The sequence below is a fragment of the Passer domesticus genome, chromosome 2, assembly GCF_036417665.1.
Source record: "Passer domesticus isolate bPasDom1 chromosome 2, bPasDom1.hap1, whole genome shotgun sequence".
Taxonomy (NCBI): domain Eukaryota; kingdom Metazoa; phylum Chordata; class Aves; order Passeriformes; family Passeridae; genus Passer; species Passer domesticus.
In genome coordinates, this window is record NC_087475.1 from 22,346,513 (window position 1) to 22,363,221 (window position 16,709).

Sequence of the window (16,709 nt, forward strand, 5' to 3'; positions counted from 1 at the left end):
TTTTCTCCGTTTCTGTAATCTGGTTCAAGAATCTGTGTTATCTAACACTGAGCTGAATGGGAGCTATCTGTGCTCTGGCAGTAACAGAGCACCCTACTGAAACATTGACTGGAACAATAACGTGTCTTGAACACTGAAAGAATGCATGCTCCAAAGCCTTTAAAAAAATAAAAAACAGACTTCACTGTGGCAGAGGGCAGGGAATACTCACAGAGCATTAATAAATATCACAAAAAAAAGGTCACCCTTTAGTTTAGACAAAACTTTGTGTTCCTCAGAAAAGAAAAATCTAAACTGGCTGAAAAACATCCTTTTAAGCAATGTTCAGCTATGGATGAGTGCTACATTTTATGGCAAAACATAAGGTACCTAACTCTCAGAGTTAGGTCACAGATAGCTGGGAGTACTTGGTTATTGAAAAATTATCCCTTTCTAGTTTTGATATATGGATTCATATCCCTGATTATAGGCATCAGACATACATTTTTCCTTTTACCTTGCAATAATGCTTTCAGGGCATACCGAAGACCATTAACCCACAGAAAACAGACGAATGACAACACTGACTTAGCATTAAAATTGTTCTTATATTTTCCACTAATGAAAGATAGTGAGTTTTTTGTCAAAGTTTAAAGTTTTCATTAAACACACATTCATGTTTTTGTCCAAAAAAAAGTGAAAAAAATCCAAATTTTTGTAACCTTAAAAAAATTCTAAATAAAAACAGAAAGAACACAAAAGGAAGAAAGAAAAAAGGAATAGATCAAGAAAAAATATTTCAAAATACTTAATATCTGAAATAAAATCCAATTAGATTTATTTCATCTGGTTTTCCTCTCTAATTATACAACTAAAAGTTTCATAATAAAAATCCCAAAATGCCCCATTTTAGATGAATATTCTACTTCATTACAGATAGTTCTTTGAAAATTTTGTGATTGCTGGGAACTGTTTACCACCATGACTGCATATCACACAGTTTGAATCTAAACTAATGTGGTAAACATTTGAAAAATAATTTAAAATGTATATTCTGTAGCTAACAATCATGACTTTTCAAGTACTACATCACAAAGCTTTCCATCACCTCCTGCAGCTCCAGCCTTTAATATAAAATGTTTTGCTGCTACTCTTTAAATTAACATGCTTTTCCGTGAAGAAAAGCTGCTTACATTAGGAATACATTTATGCACCTAGATTCCTAACACACGGCATGTATTGTCATTTGATGTTATATTTTGTTTATGGTATTCCAGTGTGAACTTTATGTGGTGTGACAATGGTATGCCCTTTACCGATTCTTATATCTTACAGAAAGATAGGGGCAATATTTTTTTAGGGGATCATAATTATTGGTGAAGATCTATTAGAATCACTTTTACCCATTGAAGACATGACAAAATGAAGAAGATAATGCCAATGTCACCCGTTCTGGCATGTTTCAGGAAGCATTTTAACAGCTACTGTAGAAAATATTATCATAAATGTTAACAGTTTGGAGACCATAACAATTATTTTAATGCAGTTTTAGAAATTCCAGTTACATCCTTTTCTTTTTTTTTTTTTTTCCAAAGGGTATTCTGAATGTTTATAAAGGAGACTTAAAGATGTGTATGCTTGTGTATGAAGAGATTTTGTGGATCAGTATTGCAGACCTGAAAGCACAACCAGGAAGACCTCTTTGCAGATATGTAAGCTGTTGGTGTGCCTTTAGGGCAAAATAGTTAGTTATTTAATCTGGGAGCCATGGCAACATAGAGGTGCAAGATCAAGTACAGATTGAGTTCAAAGGATCAGGTTGTCAAGCAACATCTAAAATGAACTCAGGTCTGGCATGGACCTCCAGATATATCTATGCAAGTTAAATCAAGGCTTTTTAACTGTCAGTGTCACTTAATCTTATTCATACAAGGACACTGAGAAAAAGCTGAGGACAGACAATGTAGTTAAACATGTAGCAACACACAGTGGCTTCAGTACCTGCTTTCAAAAGCCTCCTAACAATAAATTACAGTCAATAAATTAGATAATTATTTTTATGTGGAAGGCTCTAGAATCTTTCCTATAAAATGTTTAGTGTTTAATAACTATCATTGAATGCATTAATTATGAACCATTTATATTTACTTTTGAGGGATAAGAAGCCTAGGTAGGTAGAGAAACCACGTAGTCCAAGTCTATTTACAAAAACTGACCTTCAGAGGACCAATCAAAATTTTCAGTATACTTTTTAGGGCTGAGGTATTATTCTCTTCTCTACTTTGATGAAAGGAGTACCTTTGTTGATACTACTGCTTTGTTTCTCTGGTGAATTTATTTTATTCTGGTGTTTTGATCACACCTTCAACTCTTTCTTTGCCTCACCATCAACATTTCAGCTGGTAGGTCTTCTCCTCATGCAGCTTGTGGGCTACCTGTCCAGCCATGCCTATACCATCCCCTCTTCTGTACGTGTCCTTTGCTGCCGCCACCTCAGCTTTTCGTCCTGCCAATGCCAAGGTAGCGAAGACTTAAAAATCACCAGTATCACTACACAGATGTAAGTTTAGCAGGACTTCCCCTGATTAAAAAATTGTTGAATAAAAGGGCAAGGCGAGGCGAGTAGAGGAGACTTACAAGAAATTAAATTATTTAAGGGTGTTTTATTAGAGGTATTCACCGGTTAAGGAAACTTAGCTGCAGATTCACTTATTTGCATTAGTGTGTCTTCTGAAATAGTGATTAAACCTTTTTCCTAAGCCTCATTTCCCCACTTTATTGAATTTTCACCCTGAATACCTTGTGTTAATCACTTCTTAAAGTTAGCAACAGTGTTCATCTTTTCTTTAGAAAATGCTGCTTCCCTTTGTTTATGAAAATGAGGAAAATGGCAATGGAATAAAGAGTACATAAATTTGATGGACAACAAAAATGGAGACAACATTTCTGTGAAACTGAAATTTAACTTTCTGCTGAAATCAGGTTACTGACTTCTTAAGTATTTGATGCACATTTATTCTAATTAATTTCAATTATGGAAAACTAAATGCAAATTAATATTGAAACAGGGATAAAGAAACCATGCTCTTCTGTGATCACTAGGCTTGATTTTCATCTAAGGTGATTAGTAAAAGTTGTAGATTCTAAATAACCAGTTACATTGGGTAGGCTTCCTAATATGATACTCCTTAAATAGATTAATATGCTTTGAATTTTCTAATTAATGTTGACAAGTACATGCCACTTTTGTTAAGGCAATTAAAAATGCATAAGATTGGAGAGCCTTCTGCTTCAACACTGAACTTTTCTTTTTTTCACTATTTTTTATTCCAGAAAGATTGACACACTAAAAATCTTTAGAAATATCTCTTTCCTTTTTTTTTCAATTTTTTTTTTTTTTTGGGGGGGGGTACATTGCTAACTTCTCTATTTTGTTCGTCTATGAATTATGAATTGCTAGAAACAGAAACAAGCAATCAAGACCACAGACCATTTATCTGTCCAGAGGAAATAATCACCCTTTGGTTATATTGTTTCTTGGATATATTGTATCTGGTTGCATTGTCTGAGGAAGTCAATGCCAATAATTCATTAAAAAGTACAAGGAAATATATGCTTATAGTATTCCAGCAGAAAGGTAAGAGAAGTGTGCGAGTCGGAGTCTGATATTTTGCTAATGTCAAATTACTTCAGTTTTGAATATGCCTGTACTTAACATTTTGGTGCAGCTAATGTAGATAGAATGAGACTTTTTTAATGAGCTTACCCAGCTGCTGCTTTGCAGTTTTCCCTTGTAAGCACAAAACTCAACAAGGATTAATTTATGATTCTAAGTGATGTTATTCCTTTGGAAGCTACATTTTAATAGGCTTTGGAGTTTTATTTAATAGTAATAGCAGTTGGGCATTATATTTGACATGCTATTTCACAGTACTTAGGATCATGATGTTACATTGTAAGGGAAGTAGGAAAAGAGCAGAGTTACAGTGAGGAAGAGAAATGACAATCAACAATTATTGTCTTAGTGATTCATACCAAAACAAACTTACATGTCCCTAAGCACAAAAGTGGTTTAAACAGAATTAGAAACATGTATAACATATATTACATTTTCAGTCTGGGATCATAGCATCTATTCCAACAAACCTGAATTAGTTTCTATTGATGTCTTTCATTAAAAAAAAACAAAAAAAACCCCAGAAAAAACCCCAAAAAAACCCCCAAAAAACCAACAAACCCCCCCCCGCCAAAAAAAATCAAACAAAAAAAAAGCACAAATAAAACATGGATGCTTCTCCAAACATAACATATTTTAAAAGTAGGTTAAGTAAAGAATAATTTCTTCATCCCTAAACGTACTCATCATGTTTCTTAAATTAATATGTCTTATCTGCCCCAACATTTAGTTTGTCTAAGTATTTGCTAACATTACATTATTGTAACATTGACCAAAATAGTCTGGTGACAGTCACACTAAAGTTTTTATTTCATTTTATTCAGGATATAAGAATAGACTTACCTTAAAAGCTGCTGGAAATGTTGGAGGACATCCTTTGTCCCAGATCAACAACTTCAAAACCACTGCTTCTGGATTGCTTCTTCATCTACAATTAGCTTTGAGAATTTCTCTTTCAGCACCATTGCAGAGGGAAAACTATGTGTTTAATTTTATTGTTTACTATTAACATAAATATAATATACCTCTGACAACCTTCAAAGTAATTTTTGCATTAAATTTGTGTACAAAAAGTAGGCATTTAGAGGGAATTCCTCCATAAATTACAGGGCTTCATAGCTGTCCAAGTCTAACAGGTCTTTTAATAGGATCACAGAAGGTTTTGGCTTTGGAAGGGACCTTAAAGCCATCTAGTTCCAAACCTCCTGCCATAGGAAGGGACACCTTCCACTTGACCAGGTTGCTCAAAGCCCCATCCAACCTGGCCTTGAACACTTTCAGGGCTGAGGCATCAACAACTACTCTGAGCAACCTTTTCCTGTGTCTCATTAGACTAATATCTAATCTAAACCTCCTCTCTTTTAGTTTAAAGCCATTACCCCTTTTCCTATCACTACATACCCTGGAAAAAGGTCCCTCTCCAGCATTCTTTTTTAATCCCCTCTAGGGACCAGAAGACTGCTCAAAATTCTGCCTAGAGCATTCTCCAGTATCAACAGCATCAAATCTCACTCTGTCTTCACAGGAGAGCTGCTCCAGCCCTCTTATCTTCTTCATGACACTTCTCTGGACCCACCCCAACATGTCCATATCCTACTTATGCTGGGGGCCCCAGAGCTGGACTCAGTGCCACAGGTGGGGTGTCACCAGAGAAGAGCAGTGGGGAAGATTCCAGTACCTTGCCCTGCTGCCCACACTGCTTTGAATGCAGCTGAGGACACTGTTGGCTTTCTGAGCTGCAAGCTCACATTGATCAGTCATGTTGAGCTTCCTGTCAGCCAACACCACCAAGTCTCTCTCCTCAGACCTGCTTTCAATCCGTTCTCCACGCGTATTTGTGCTTGAGATTGCCCCAACCCATAGGCAGAACCTTGCACTTGGCCTTGTTGAAGTTCAAAAGGTTTTCTCGAGCCTGTCCAGGTCCCTCTGGATGGCACCTTTTGCCTCCAGCATGTTGACCCCACGTGACAGCTTGCTCTTTTTTGGCAGACCTGCTGAGGGTGCACCCAATGGGCCTGGACTCAAGCCCATGGAAGACCTGCTGAGTCCATGGGCCTGGACTCAAGTCCATGATGCCAACAAAGGTGTCAAACAGAGCTGGTCTGAACACCAGGCCCTGAGGAACACCACTTGTCACTGTCTCCACCTGGACATTGAGTCATTGACCACAATTGACCATTTGAGTGCAACCATTCAGCCAATCCCTTGTCTGCCAAGTGATCCATCTATCAATCCACACCTTTCCAGTATGGAGACCAGGATGTTGTGGGGGACAGCATCAAATGTTTTGCAGAAGTCCAGGTAGATGAGATCAGTCACTACTCCCTCTACCACCAACGATGTAACCCTGTCCCAGACAACCACCAAATTTGTCAGACAGGATTTCCCCTTTGTGAAGATATCAGCTGTCACCAATTACCTCCTTATTTTCCATAAGCCTCAGCATACTTTCCAGGAGGATCTGCTCCATGAACTTGCTAGGCATAAAGGTGAGACTGGCTGACCTGTAGCTCCCTGTGTCTTGCTTCTTACCCTTTTTAGAAATGGGGGTTATGTTCCCCCTTTTCCAATCAGTGGAAATGTCACCAGACTGCCACCACTTCTCACACTACTAAATATACATCAATATACAATATACATCCAAGTATAGACAGAGCTGGTGTATATTTTTTATTTATATCTTTCTTACTTGAAAAATTCATATATTTTATACTTGAATCCATTTTTCCTGGATGTTAGTTTATTTGATATCCTTTCAACAGCATTTTATTTGTGGAGTTATAAGCCAATGTAACAGTTGCTAATGCTGGGCTTAGCTCATTTCTATCTCCATGTGTAAAATGCTTCTTTCACCTTTCATTTAAATATTTCTGTCCTCTGTTTTAACAATGGAATCAAACAGATTTAGTGTTGCTTCTTGTGACCCATGTAAAAAGGTACATATTATAGCTGAATAGTAGCTGATCATAAATTCCTTTGGATTTATTCTCTCAGAAAGCTTTTAATTGTTCTGTTAGTTTTTTATTCCTTTTTATCCAGTACATTCTACATCATGATCTTCATGGTAAACAGTATCCTAGTAACAGAAGTAATTGGCTGTAGAGCTCAGAAAAAAAAATTAATTTGCGTTGCATTTTAGAAAAAAAGCAAGGCTGGAGAAAACAAATATCTGATGGACATTGCCTAAATTTATGGAATTGGAAAGGTTGGAAACACCTGGCAATTAAAACATGCAAAATGTTTTTTGGTTTTGAGTAAATTAAAGATACTGATAGTATAAACAAAATATTATATATTACTTAACCTTCTCTTCAATAGTCTCAATCAGCAAAATTCCTGAATGCACTGGAAATTGCAAACTTTGTTTAAATGTTCTGCAGAACTAGAATCTTTCTCCTTGTGTTCTTATAAGTCATGTGACAATACAGAATACTAGGAAATAAAATCCATTAAGGTGCTGAAACTAGTTTTATAACTAATATAAAGGAGTGGAACATTTTTAACTTAAGAAACAAACTGCAAAAAATGCCTAGCAGATGGAGACCTAAAATATTTTTCCATGCATAATTCAGTGCAGTTTATATGTTTGCTTGGCTGCAAAGTATTTCTGAAGATACAAGAAGATAGAAAATGTGTCATATGCATATAACAATGAACATTTTTTAACACTTAAATATCCACCATAGTAGAGGTTGAAAGCTGTATTTTAAGTTTCATGGCATTTTTTCTAGAAGTTCAGCAGTATTCTTCAATCCCAGTGCTTTCAAAACAATCATAATTGGTGTTAAAAGAAAATGTAAATTGGAAAATATCTTAAGTTACTGCTAGCAAAACTCTATTCTAATTAAAATATTTAATCACAGTAAAATAATTAAAGCAGCATAAAAATTACTAATATGATCTTAAAAACAAATTGCTTGACCTCTGTAATGATGACATTTTAAAGTATTTCCAGTAAGATATTTCTTCCCTTACTTGCAGAGCACGGTAGAAACAAAAAGAATGAAGATCCATGCAAATAAACCCCAAGGAGACAAACAAGTAAACAAAGACATTTATCCTTTTAAAAAAGTGCTTTCAGTGAAATACAGGCATTTGGTTGCAAAATTCTGACTATAATGATAAATTTTAAATTTCATACATACTTTTCTACTTAAAAAGTATTTCAAAGATTCCAGGAGAAAGAAGTAGGATTCTACTCCTTAAAAACAGGTGTTGTGGGATTTTATTAAATGTTTAAACTGTTTAATATTTAAATGTTTAAGCTGTTTAAACTGTACTCTTGTAACTTTCTTTTTCTTTTGTCTAAGAAAAAAAAGAAAAAAAAGAGCATTATTAGACATAACTAATAAAATCTTCACATGGCCACAAAAAGCTAGGATTGACCCATCTTGGTTTTTTCTGTCCTGGGTAGAAATGGAGACAAACTCAGGTATCGATATCTTCATCATTTAAGTTGAATAAATCTCAGACCTAGAACTATATTTCTACCTACAGTAGTTTCTAAATTCTTCTGCAGGCAGGGAATAGATCCTCCCTATGTCATCTAAGTACTTTGATCCTACATTCAGAGCACACTGGCAGTGTGAGAATGAGGTCCTTTCTGCACAAGCACAGTATTTCTAAGCCTGGGATCAAAGAAGACAGATAATACTTTCAAGCCTTCCCTCCTTGATGTTTTTCTAGGTGGGACATGCAGCTAAAACAAAGCATTCCTAAGCATCTGGCTGGGTGTGAAAAGAGGGTGGGCAAGGAGAACTACACTGTACTTTCTGCCTTTTTTGTAGGAGCTCTGCTGCTGTGAAGCAAAGAATGCTACCTTCACCAGGTCAGGTAGTGAGTAATGGAGACAGAAAGTGACTTCATAGCCATAAGGTATATCCCTCTCTGCTCCAGAGGCAACACGTGTACCTGATGTGATTAAAAACACTTAATCAGTCTTGAAGTTTCATAGTAAAGCTGTCACCACAGCCCAGGTGAGTGTCCTTACCGCCAGGGAATTTTACCCTCTTCTTAGTTTGCTGGATTTAAAATTTTTGACCATGCAGTGGCACAGTCAGATGATGAAAAGCTATTTTTTTCATTGACAGCCTGTACACATTCATACATCATGATTTCTACATTCCCCAAACTGGATCTTGAGAGCAAAAGGAAAAACACAGGAGATAGCTGAAACAACAATAGGTTTAATATGTGAAGATGGAGATTCCCTACATAGCCCAGTCCTGAGTGCTTAAAAAGTGAGTGTTGGCAGCATTCCTTTAGTGCACATTGCTTCAGCTGCTGGAGCTCTAGCATTCATTACTGTCATTAATCCAGAAAGGGCAGAGTGCTTAGCTGCTGGGGTTGGTCTTTTGTGGGTGAATTTTACTGAAAGAAAATTGAAGAGGGTTGTGATTTGGTAGTGTAAAGCTTAGTAACAGAGAGGATTTCCATTTAATTTTTGTAAATATCATAGAAGAAAAGGATGAGGTATGAGGCAGCTCATTTTGCAGAACAATATGCTTTTCAAAACTTGGTCTGTGATGACACATTATCAAATGACTCTGTTTCTCATGGGTATCAGACAGGGAAGTGTTAGGATGTAAAACTCCAATTCTAACAATCTCCCCGAAGTTTAAGCAGTCACCAGAAGACTGACGTTAATCAGTTACTTTCCAATGCATTGCATGTGATAATGCAAGGTTGACACTTACAAACCAATCAGCACATTTTCCTGTATCTGAGTATTTAGTCTGCTTGGCAGGAGGAGCTATAACATAAAAGATAATAAGGAAAACAAGGAAAAAAAATTCTCACACAGAGTACAAACTTCAAGTATTCATTTTATCACTAACAGCACAGGAAAACTATTCTTAAAGTTTGAGGACTTTTCTTCATTACTTTGTTTTTCATTTCTGAGCAAGAAAGACCATATTAAACCAAAGGTATTCTCTTGCAGCTCAACTTGAGTCCATAAGGCTTTTGAGATACTTTGTATCTAATCCTTTGTAATAAATATTGCTACCCAAAGCAACTTCATATCAAATTCTCTTAAAATAAGTGTCACAATGAAGAGCTCTGCCTTATAATATAAACTATTTCACAGTATTTTTCACATAAATCAGGTACAATCAAATATTATCTGCATAAAAAGGCTTTATTATTGGATAAAGGTAGAATAAAAAGCATTGGAGGCTTTTATAACTGAGCTGACCCCCACATGCCGAATTTGTTATCTTCTAATATAGCTTTCTTTTCCAAGGAAAGTACCTGCAACACCATTTTCTAATAGATCAGACTAGCATTAATCTACATAGGGAACCTACCATGATTTATATTAAAGGAATGTTTTTTAGGCATTCAGGAGATGCTGCAAAACCTATAATTCACATCTCTCAAGTTCAGAAATGTTTCATAACCTTGACAGTGCTATTAGAGATTCACAGATAATCAAGCCAGTCTTTATCTCACTAACCAGTACAGCACAAACTCCAGTGAGAGTCTGGAATTCAACATCTTCCATATGTATAAGAAACCTTCAGTTGCTGTGCCTTGCATTGGCACAATTTCATTGTTCTCAGTACCAAACTCACAGGTTAAAATTAGTGGGTCTTAAGAAAAAATTGCACTATCCTTTGTTTTCTGTACATGTGAAGTTTTAAGCAGATTCTTATTAGTTTTGATGTAAATAAAAGCTACCTTGAAGAGCGTGGAAAAGCCATATTATCTGTCAGGGTGTTTCCACGACTGTCTGAATTATTTGCAGTTTTAGCAGCCTGTAAACTGGGAGTCCCTAGAGCCTGGCTCAGGTCTTCTGGTCCTCCAGCAAAAAAACTGTGAGACTGTTGCTGCCTTAGAGTGTCAGAATAAGATCTGTCACCTCATGTATGATGATTCAGGATCAGTCTGCTTGGTGTAACTATTCAGAGGCAAGAGGTCCTGCATCCTGTGGCTTCCAAACTAATTTCCACCTGACATCCTGACACAGAAGGACCCTGTTGCAGACACATGACAGTCCAGCTGGCCACAGAGGGGACCTCATTCCTCATGGTAAATTGCAGTCTCTGACAGACCCAGAGGAGTAAGCAATTTCACAGACTCACAGAATATTCTTAGTTGGAAGGGACCCGGAAGGATTATCAAGTCCAATTCTTCAGTGAATGTCCCCCATGGGGATACAACCCTGAAGTCTGGCGTTATTAGTACTGCTCTCTAACCAGCTTAACCATCTGATCTAATCTCAGGGTCAATTTCCAGATCTCTGTATTCAGATTGGAGATAAGCCCCAGACACTGTTTGCTGCTTGGTGGTTCCCAGTGCAGAGCTTGGCCTAAACCTTTCCTCTGCCCACATGTCTGGCCACACAACTTGTAATTTATATGGGCAGGGTGGCTGCCTCTTGCTCCTTACTGCATATTCTGGATACTGCACAGGCAATGCCAGAGGAAAGGGAGATGACAGAGAAGATGAAAAGATCTGAAGATCTGTCTTAAGCACAGAACTATTATGTTCCAATGTAAGTAAAAACTATTGTAGTAATGTATGTCAAAAATATAAATTAAAATAATTTTTAATAAACATACTTTAATTGAATATATGATTTTTGTAGCTATGCTTGCACTCATTTCTTTTTCCATTTTTTCCTGTATCAAGTAATATCTTAAGTGAAATTTCTTACATTGTCCACATATCTGAATACCCAGATTTCCCATTGCTACAGCGTGAAATAAACGATTGCTGGCAAGTGATGATTCTCACTGACTGTGAAGTATACGGAACAGATTATCTTAGTTTTCTGCAAGCTTTCAGTTGGATTTAAGTGAGCTGACACCTTTCTCCAAAGCTCCAATTGCCCCTTTTTTTCCCTCACTTTTGATTTTTCTGACCATAATTAGAGGCAAGTCAGGACATCTCTATTTTTAAGAGCTGAGAACATGTGACATCCAGTCCCTGAGGGAAAAACATTATTTATTATTCCATGTAGTTTCCTGACTGCTAAAAAAAATAAATATAATTATAAAAATATGACTTACAATATTCTCTGAATCTTAAGCATGTATCTTTCTTAGCCATCTATTCTCTCTCCTCCAGATCATAATCCCACATGCACTAAACTACACACAGAACCTGCAAGCCTCAAGTTAAGGGTATCACCTACCACCTCATATAGGGGGATCTTCTACATCCTATTTTTCCAGCTTTTAAATTGAGTCTTCTATAGAGAAAGTACTAGAAAGTTTATTATTTTACCTTTATCAGCTTACCACATTCAGCATCTTCTGTTCTTTCAGTATTCCCAGAAGTTAGAGAAATACTGTTTTCCTTTTCTGAGTGCAGCAGAGGAGCTGAGAAATGAGTTAAATTACTTGCTCTGGGCTGTACAGGGTCTCTGTCACAAATTAGGATATGATACTGTTAAACAATACTGTAGAGGAATACACTACCCTCTGAAGCTGAACCCCCTGTTTAAACTGACATATCCTATAAACAGACACCATGTTACAAGAGCAGTGCTCATTAAATGACAGATTGGAAGTCAGTTTCCAAGTATCAGAGCAGCACATTCTCCTTGAGCCTTCCTTGTTAGTAAGTAGTGAATCACAGATATCCCATCAATAACCTCTTGTTAAAAACAAAACTTTTCCTTGTTAGATCAGGCAGTGCCATTACACAAATGTTATATTGTCCTTCACATTTTAATTTGCAGATGAACAAGACTACTTTAATTACCCTGAGCTGACATGCCATCTCCAGAACAGAAGGTGTATTACTGAAAGGTATAATACATTTGCAATACAAGGAAGGTTTCTTTTAGGTATTAAATGAAAAAGTATTAATATAGAGTATGAAAAATACTGCCCTGTTCTTCACAGAATCTTTCCTGATGGAACTATTTTAAGAATGGATTTCAGATTTTACTGCTTATATCAAAGTATTAAACATTGTACTAAATTATATTTTGTAAAATATGAAGTTTGTGCCACAAAGAAATATTTTATATTATTTATATTAAACAACATCTCAGGTATGTTTTAATTACTTGTATTTCATAATGAAAAGTTAATTCTTGTTGGACTTTAAATAAGCAGGAGATCAGCAGAATCAAGGAGCCCTACAATTCAAATTTTATGACAAAGACTACTTTTCATTTTCTGATTAATTAGGGCAAAATAGCCATTACAATCAATATGACAAGCAAATAGAAGGACAGAGTGGCAAAGAAATAGATGGAAAAATATTTCAGGGGAGTGGATTTTTTAAGAAAGGATATTAGAAAGACGGCATTAAAAGCCAAGGGGGCTATGAAAGAAATATCATATTCAGGCAAGAAGAAATCAGCAGTACAAAAGTCATCATTTTTGATACTTGATCAAGCAGCACAGAGCAACTGTTGTGCCTAGCAGAACAAAGAATTCTTGCACCTTCAAAAAAAAAAAAAAGAAATAACAGAAACACAGCATCTTCCTGATAAAAAAAAAGTCAATGTGGTGTCCTTGAGAATATAAATTTAGTACTCTGTAAAGGTCACAGGCCAGAAACTGTGGAAACAAAGGAGATCTAATAACACCAAACCCCTTGTCTGAGTAGCACTGTATACTGAACACACCACATATTTTTTTTCCCATTTTCTTCAGGAGTACTTGTTTGAAAAGCTTTTGTGTAAGCTGTGGCAGAGCTGTGGGAGTTAGAAAGAACATCCCTCCACACCGTGGTGTTTCAGGTCTCTGGCCACAGCTGGGCTTGAGTGCTGCCCTTTGGCTGCAAAGAGGGACATGCTGGCACCAGTGCCATGCCCCAGGGGGCTCCAGGGCCACATGGCAAGGACCAAAAATTTGGGATGTACGGATCCTGCCGTGACATCGAAAGGCAGCTGCTCTCATGGAAGTATATTTGTATTCAAATGAGAGGCATTTTTCTTCCTAAGGTTATGTAGTACATCCAGTGACAAATATTTGTCATGGGGCTTTGCCTCCTACAGAGAGTTTGCTGAGGACATAATTAAGATCATGAACACAAGGTGAAACATCAAAAATAGGACTTCAAGGAAAAACTGCATTTCCCAGGAGAGTCTTCTGGGTATTGTGGAGAATGAAATTTTGAATGAAACTGCAATGGAAAAATCAAAAAAAGTCAAGGTTTTATAGTCAGAGTAATATACCATTTATCACAATATATTTTTAAAGGAAAGGCTTCAATAGCTCACAAGAACTGGGTCACAACCTTAATGCTGGCTGACTGAAGCTACTGCATTACTATCATCACAGATCACTTTTGCCCCAAACAAGTTTTAATACATTGTAATGTGGGAATTAACTGCTGCTTTCTGATAAGCAGCAAGTCACCTTCTATTATCAGGCATCAAATCATTTTAGTATTTTGCTGATATCTTCTTTTTATCTTCAATATGCCAAAGAAAACAGTTTGTCTGCCTGTAGAGTGGAAAATGTGCCTGAATAAGACAGAGATAAAATTGGATACAAAAATTAGCCCTCGAGGACAGTAGATTTCCCAAGACCTTGTTGAGAACTCAGAGACAGTTATATTTGGCTTTAAGTGCTCAAGCCCAAGCTTATTTTCAGAAAATGATAAATCCTATTCAGAGAGCTTAAAAGATGGAAAAGATATTTAAAGAAAGACCAAATTTTATTTATTTGTAATTACTGCCACCAATGGAAGAATAGGTATGATAAATAAGTGAATGAAAAATTTGTAATATCATGTGAATTTGGAACTCAAATATGGACCAAATATTTTCTTTTATCAATTGGAATATGATCATAAGGGTGTCCTTATATGAGGGATTGAAGGATTTTATGGGTTATGAATTCAGTTTGCACAGATATATATATATATAGATATATAGATATATAGATATATATGGAGACTTATGGTACAGACTCAAGCACGCAGCTGGTATACTTGAAGTGGTGTCCTTTTGAAACAAAGGTTGCTGCAATGCAATAGGACAGCAGGGATTCTGGGGAGTATCATTTTAATATGGACACAATGTCTTCTACTACCATAGCTCTGTGCATTTTCATGGCACATTCAAAGTTAAACTGTTGGCAAGCAGTCAGTTTTTTCATATTTGTCATGGTTGTTGACAGAGATCTGTTGCAAGTCTGCTCTTAACCTATCTATCAGTTACCAAATGACTGTCACAGGAGGACCTCTCCACTATGATCGCTCTGTTTTCAATTACTCAGTGCTATGTCCTACTAATGGATAACACTTAGTAAAAAGGACAGGAAAATGTGCATTTAGTAGTTGTGATTGACAGACCTGATAGGTAAATTCTTTGCTGTGTAAGACAAAAGCTCAAGCTGAAAGTCTAGAAAATTATCTCCCATAGAAAATGCCTACAATTCTACCCATGTGTAGATGAGGACGGCAACATGTTCTTCATGCTGTGTGATAAGGACAGAGAAGGTGTGTCTTGCCTTCCCTCTCTTGGCATGCTTTCTTGACTGAAATTCTCTTCTACTGCAATATGTATTTGAAGACTGGTCCTCCACCAACACAACAAAACCTTCTGAAGGCTTGTACTACAAGTTCAAGTCAGTCACACTCAGCTGGTCCAGTCTCTGAAAGGGAATTGCAGCTTATTTATCCCAAATGCACCTGCAGTGGACTCCCTCCTGACTCATAGTCACAGTAGCAAGACTGAAAGAGAGACGAGCAGCAGAGCTGGAGCCATGGCTTCCAGAGAAGGTTGTTCCATGACAGCTGGTTAGGAACAGCATGCAGGGATCTGGTGTGGTTGTCCACTGCTTGGTGTATGACCCTGAGGATTTCGTAGAAACGGCTCTCAGTTTCTGGAGTCAGTGGGACTTTCTCTTCAGGGTCTCTGGACAGATCGAAGAGCAGTGGAGGATCATGTCGTGTAATGAATCCTCCATGGCAGAAGCAGACGTGTGAATCATAGCAACCATTGGAGTCCTCAGGACTGAAGTTTGGAGTGAAGAAGAAGACTTTCCATACAGATTCACCTGCAATTTACAGCCACAAAACAGCTGGTGATAAAGTGATAAAATAACAAAATGGAAGTTCCCTGGTCTTGGGAAATTCCACCAACATGGGAAGTCGGTCTTTTGGTAAAAAGAAGTACAGACAATCTGTAACAGAAACTGCAGCATACTGAAAGGCTAAAACAGGATTAAGCAAAGCAAAAATTAGCAAAACATCATGATTTTCATGCTACACATATTTATGAAGCAACTATGATAATTTCATTCCCTTGGAAGAATTCTGATTAACCAAATTATAGAATACTTTAAATAACATTGTGTTTTATATAAACACTGCTAAGAAGATTTGCAGAAATATATACCAAGTCTTCTTCAAGGCTTATTAAAATGTATTTTTGCCCCTTGACTATACTCACCCACTGCTGGGCCCTACCTGCTTCTCATTTTGCTTATCTGAATAATTTCATTGTTACCTTTTGCCTCTCTTTCTTTCTTTGTTGGATTAACCCATTGTCCTCTTCCCCATGCTATCATTGCAAACACCTGGATACTCATTTTATTAAATGGGATGACATGAAAAGGCATAATGGATGCTAAATTCCTGTCTTATGCTTCTATATGATTTTTCCAAATATAAATTATAAATAACAGTTACAGCAGCACAACTCTTAGGTGACATTCTGCTTCACAAAATGAGGGCCAAAGTACTTCATTTATAGACTGGTCATTCTTAGTTTAATTTTCTGGGTACAGAAAATGGAACTGTCCATCCTCCTGTAACTTCAGTTTGTAATTTCACTGTTTGAAAATCCTAGTTATTTCTTGGAATAAGAATAGGCAAATATCAGTTGGTTCTTTCAAGAAGCACACTCAAACAGGTCAGTGGAGGATCAGAAAACACTTAACAAGAAAGCTGTGAACAAAAAAGTTGATACTATTTTCCTCAAGTATCACAGAATAAATAGGAAAGGCAGAAACAGACAGAAGAGAACTTCCAGGGAAACACACTATCCTCCTACAGCCAAAGAAGTATATAGTTCTTCAGAAATGGAATAAAGAATAATTAATTAGAGGAAGAAAAATCTGTATTTTATTCTTAATAA

The 16,709-nt window shown here is 36.7% G+C and overlaps 1 protein-coding gene across 6 annotated transcripts in view; it reads right to left on the reverse strand.

Annotated features, from left to right (window-relative positions):
- Positions 1-4,257: 4,257 nt before the first annotated feature.
- STS (steroid sulfatase) overlaps positions 4,258-16,709 on the reverse strand; it is a 120,846-nt gene continuing 108,394 nt past the window's right edge. For 5 of the 6 annotated variants that reach the window (XM_064407753.1, XM_064407752.1, XM_064407755.1 and 2 more), the window contains one exon: positions 9,774-15,627. In XM_064407753.1, coding sequence (XP_064263823.1) covers positions 15,245-15,627 — 383 coding nt within the window. In that variant the 3' untranslated portion in view covers positions 9,774-15,244. Of the gene's footprint in view, positions 9,026-9,773; positions 15,628-16,709 lie in introns of those variants that run through there. The other variant, XM_064407758.1, reaches the window with a different exon arrangement.